The sequence below is a fragment of the Nanorana parkeri genome, unplaced genomic scaffold, assembly GCF_000935625.1.
Source record: "Nanorana parkeri isolate BGI_ZX_2015 unplaced genomic scaffold, ASM93562v1 scaffold2148, whole genome shotgun sequence".
NCBI lineage: Eukaryota > Metazoa > Chordata > Amphibia > Anura > Dicroglossidae > Nanorana > Nanorana parkeri.
The window spans coordinates 122,614-128,074 of record NW_017308416.1 but is presented as its reverse complement, the minus strand read 5'-3'; the positions used below and the strand labels follow the sequence as shown (position 1 = coordinate 128,074).

Below are 5,461 nucleotides of genomic sequence, written 5' to 3'. Positions count from 1 at the left end.
GGATGTCTCTGTCTATCTCTCCATGGAGGAGTGGGAGTATCTAGAAGGACACCGGGATCTCTACAAGGACGTGGTGATGGAGAATGCCCCGCCCCTCACATCACCGGGTAAGAGGAGAGAGCAGTACGGAGGCTCCGCCTACATCCCCCATCATCTGATACACACATAGAAACAATGTATCAGTCAGTGTGTGTGTCTCCTACAGATGGATCCAGTAAGAGGAACCCACCAGAGAGATGTCCCCGCCCCCTGTATTCCCGGGACCCCACCCAGGAAGATCTCACCGTCCCCCACCATGAGAGATGTCCCCGCCCCCTGTATTACCTGGCTGGAGCTTCTAGAAGATGTAAGCGGCTCATAGAGACAATGTGGGGAATCGGATATCTTCTATGTGATGTCACATCATTAGTACTTCTATGTCACAGATGAGACTTTCTGCCGTTCTGTTGGTTTAGGGTGAAGATCTGATGAAGATGAAAGTTGAGGGTGAAGTAGAAGAGACGTATGTGAGGGATGATCAGCGATATACGGAGGAGGCCGGGATGACGAGGATGTCCATAGAGGAGGCCGGGATGACGAGGACGTCCATAGAGGAGGCCGGGATGACGAGGACGTCCATAGAGGAGGCCGGGATGACGAGGACGTCCATAGAGGAGGCCGGGATGACGAGGACGTCCGTAGAGGAGGCCGGAATGACGAGGACGTCCATAGAGGAGGCCGGGATGATGAGGACGTCCATAGAGGAGGACACGCCTACAGAGATCAGCACAGGTGGGTCATTGTCATGAGACGTCCTGCAAAGTCATTTCTTGTACTGAATGCAATGGAGAAGATAACACAATTTGCATAGAATGTGTTTGTTGGCGTTCCTGAAGGTTCTGTCACCTCACCTGTGTGTGTATTCCAATGTTCAGAAGGCTTAGATAAGATCAGATCTCAGAACTCCTCCCCCATACATCAGATCTCAGAACTCCTCCCCCGTACATCAGATCTCAGAACTCCTCCCCCATACATCAGATCTCATGACTCCTCCCCCATACATCAGATCTCAGAACTCCTCCCCCATACATCATATCTCAGAACTCCTCCCCCATGCATCATATCTCATGACTCCTCCCCCGCATACATAATGTCTCATAACTCCTCCCCATACATCATATCACATAACTCCTCCACCATGCATCATATCTCATGACTCCTCCCCCACATACATAATGTCTCATAACTCCTCCCCATACATCATATCTCAGAACTCCTCCCCCATACATCATATCTCAGAACTCCTCCCCCATACATCATATCTCAGAACTCCTCCCCCATACATCATATCTCAGAACTCCTCCCCCATACATCATATCTCAGAACTCCTCCCCCATACATCATATCTCAGAACTCCTCCCCCATACATCATATCTCAGAACTCCTCCCCCATACATCATATCTCAGAACTCCTCCCCCATACATCATATCTCAGAACTCCTCCCCCGTACATCATATCTCAGAACTCCTCCCCCGTACATCATATCTCAGAACTCCTCCCCCGTACATCATATCTCAGAACTCCTCCCCCGTACATCATATCTCAGAACTCCTCCCCCGTACATCATATCTCAGAACTCCTCCCCATACATCAGATCTCCTCCCCCATACATCATACCTCAGAACTCCTCCCCATACATCATACCTCAGATCTCCTCCCCATACATCATATCTCAGAACTCCTCCCGCATACATCATACCTCAGAACTCCTCCCCATACATCATATCTCAGAACTCCTCCCCATACATCATATCTCAGAACTCCTCCCGCATACATCATATCTCAGAACTCCTCCCCCATACATCATATCTCAGAACTCCTCCCCCATACATCATATCTCAGAACTCCTCCCCCATACATCATACGATCGTAGAACCTTCAGGGAAGGAACGGTGGCACAGAGGTGAGCTGACTGATACCAAACATGAGAGGTTTATCATACAGTATGGAGGAGTTCTGATAATCGGGTCTCTTTATGGTATTTCTGGTTCTTTTAGCTATAGAGTGCTGGAGTTTGGACTCTCAAATAAACTATAGGGAGGAGCCTCTGGAAACCTTGGGAGGAGCCTCTGTGAACCTCAGGAGGAGCCTCTGGGAACCAAGGGAGGAACCTCAGGAGGAGACTCTAGGAACATCAGGTGGAGCCTCTGGGAACCAAGGGAGGAACCTCAGGAGGCGCCTCCGGGAACCAAGGGAGGAGACTCTGGGAACCAAGGGAGGAACCTCAGGAGGCGCCTCCGGGAACCAAGGGAGGAACCTCAGGAGGAGACTCTGGGAACCAAGGGAGGAACCTCAGGAGGAGACTCTGGGAACCAAGGGACCTTAGGGTCCCACTAAACTCTGGTAGAGAAAAGCTGGGATAGACTAGAAGGTCAGCCACTGATCTTCAGATGTCATCTGCCTGTAAAACCAAGTTGTGTGATGTGGAATAAATAAACCAACCCCCCTCCCCCCCCTCTCTTCTCTCTCTCCCTCTATATCTCTCTCCTCCCCCCCTCTCTTCTCTCTCTCCCTCTATATCTCTCTCCTCCTTCTCTCTCTCTCTTTCTTTCTATTTGTAGTCCACGGACGGGACGTCGGGAAGATCTCAGAGGAACGTCTCACATTGTCTCCAGAAGATGAGGACATCACACAGTATAGTCCAGGAGAAGACATGATCACCACAAATCCCCAACTGATAGCCCACAGTGTGGATGGAACATCGTATTCCTCTTTTCCTGAGGACCCTCAGACCGGGAGGGGCGGGGCCGTCCTTCCAAAGATGTTTTCCTGTACTGAGTGTGGGAAAAGCTTCATCAGAAAACTAAATTTAGATAAACACCAAAAATGCCACAGGGAGGAGAAGCTGTTTTTCTGCCCCGAGTGTGGGAAAAGTTATCCACGGAAGTCAGCACTTGTCAGGCATATGAGATCTCACACCGGAGAAAAACCGTATTCCTGTCTGGAATGCGGGAAATGTTTTCCGAGAAAATGCCAACTTATCAGACATAAAAAAATTCACACAGGAAAGATGCCCTATTCCTGCCCCGAGTGCGGGCAGTATTATCCATTGAAATCAGAACTTGACATACATCTGAGGACTCACACGGGGGAAAAGCCGTATTCCTGTCCTGAGTGCAAGCAGTGTTATGCAAGGAAATCAACACTCGTCAGACATCTGAGGACTCACACGGGTGAGAAGCCATATTCCTGCCCTGAGTGCGGGAAAAGTTTCTCACAAAAATCCTATCTTTCTGTACATCAGCGATGCCACACAGGAGAGAAGCCGTATTCCTGTCTGGAGTGCGGGAAACGTTTTCCGAGGCAATGCCAACTTATCAGACATAAAATAATTCACACAGGAAAGATGCCCTATTCCTGCCCCGAGTGCGGGCAATATTATCCATTGAAATCAGAACTTGACAGACATCTGAGGACTCACACAGGAGAGAAGCCGTATTCGTGTCCAGAGTGCGGGAAATGTTATTCTCGAAAATCAGAACTTCTAACGCATCAAAGATATCACATGGGGGAGAAGCCACATTCATGTCCCGAGTGCGGGAAACGTTTTCTACGTAAATCAGATCTTACTAAACATCAGATATGCCACACGGGGAAGAAACCGTATAGCTGCCCTGAGTGTGGGAAAAGTTTTTCAAGAAAGTGCTATGTTTCCGTACATCAGATATGCCACACGGGGGAGAAGCCTTATTCCTGTCCTGAGTGCGGGAAAAGTTTTGCACGTAAATCAGAACTTACTAACCATCAGACGAACCACACGGGGGAGAAGCCTTATTCCTGTCTTGAGTGCGGGAAACGTTTTTCACAAAACTACTATCTCTCTGCTCATCAGATATGCCACACGGGGGAGAAGCCGTATTCCTGCCCTGAGTGCGGGAAACGTTTTGCACGTAAATCGGATCTCAGTAAACATCAGAGGTGTCACACGGGGGAGAAGCCGTATTCCTGTCCTGAGTGCGGGAAATGTTATTCAGACAAGTCCTCTCTTACCAAACATCAGAAGTCTCACGCAACCCTGGCGGTGTCTTACATTTCAGATTTACCTGATTGAGGAAATCTACGGAGACGGATTTTATGATGAAATATTTCTATTCTTATAACGAGGAGATTCTCTGTAGATTGAGTGATAAAAAAAAGTCGTCTTCAGATTTGGATTATTAAATGTTTTTCTTTGTTGTTATTTGTTTTTAAAGAGTCAGAAGACCCAAAAGTATATTTTCCCTCACTGACTCCCTATTTCCCCTCACTGACTCCCTATTTCCCCTCACTGACTCCCTATTTCCCTCACTGACTCCCTATTTCCCCTCACTGACTCCCTATTTCCCCTCACTGACTCCCTACTTTCCCCTCACTGACTCCCTATTTCCCCTCACTGACTCCCTTTCAGTCTTCCAGGACCGCCCACTTCCTCTTAGTTCCCACCCACTTCCTCTTAGTTCCCGCCCACTTCCCCTTAGTTCCCTATCCCGCTGCCTCACGTGACATCCTGCAGGTCTTGTGAGGCGGCTCCATCATCGTGATTGACAGCGGAACCCTCCCCCGCTACTCCCACCCATGTGACCTACAGAGACATGAGAGTCACGTGGCCTGTAATGGGGATCGGGACACCCCAAATCTGTTTAGGATTGTGCGGGAAAGGTTGTATCAATCTGAAGGCCTACAAGACCATCCCGCCATTCCCATCACAAGGGTCTCGTAGTCCATAAGACGAGCGCCGGAGGGAGGGTCTCGTAGTCCATAAGACAAGTGCCGGAGGGAGGGTCTCGTAGTCCATAAGACAAGTGCCGGAGGGAGGGTCTCGTAGTCCATAAGACAAGCGCCGGAGGGAGGGTCTCGTAGTCCATAAGACGAGCGCCGGAGGGAGGGTCTCTAAGACTACGAGCAGCCGCCCGCTCCCTACCTGGAGATGCGGGATGTCGGTGTCCCTTCCCTTCCCCCTCCTGGTTTCCCTTATCTCTCCAGAGATGAGACAGACAGCAGAGATCGGGACCTTTGTCTGCTCTGCCTAGCAACTGATGACGCTGGTGGGCGGGCTGTCCGTACCTCGGCCCGCCCAGTCTCAACCCCTGTCAGGAGCCCTGCGCCCCGGGAAAGTAGGTCCCTTCTCTGGAAGGGCCCAGCACCCTCGCGCACGTTTTTGTGTGCTGTGACTTTTTTGGTTGACGGGGGGAAGTTTGTTGTGACGCGCGTTCCACGGGCTTCCATTAAGTCCAGATAGCGTACAATAACTGGCCTTGGCGTATTGTGGTCTCTGGGTGGGCCCAGTCTGTGCGCCCTCTCTACTTTGCATAGCTTTGGGCACCAGTGCGGAACTAGTGTTCTGAGAGCGTCCTGCGGGCTCTCGGTCGCCTGTCTAGATACCTCTCCGTGTCCCCGATCGTGACCGGACTGAGAGGGGTGTTGTGAAGGGAGGCGGCCGGG

The 5,461-nt window shown here is 50.5% G+C and overlaps 1 protein-coding gene across 1 annotated transcript in view; it reads left to right on the top strand.

Annotated features, from left to right (window-relative positions):
- The window catches only part of LOC108800878 (zinc finger protein 585A-like), a 50,570-nt gene extending 46,010 nt beyond the window's left edge, over positions 1-4,560 (top strand). Inside the window, exons 6-7 of the mRNA XM_018572862.1 lie at positions 3,700-3,895; positions 4,533-4,560. Coding sequence (XP_018428364.1) covers positions 3,700-3,895; positions 4,533-4,560 — 224 coding nt within the window. The remainder of the gene's footprint in view (positions 1-3,699; positions 3,896-4,532) is intronic.
- The last annotated feature ends 901 nt before the right edge of the window (positions 4,561-5,461 follow it).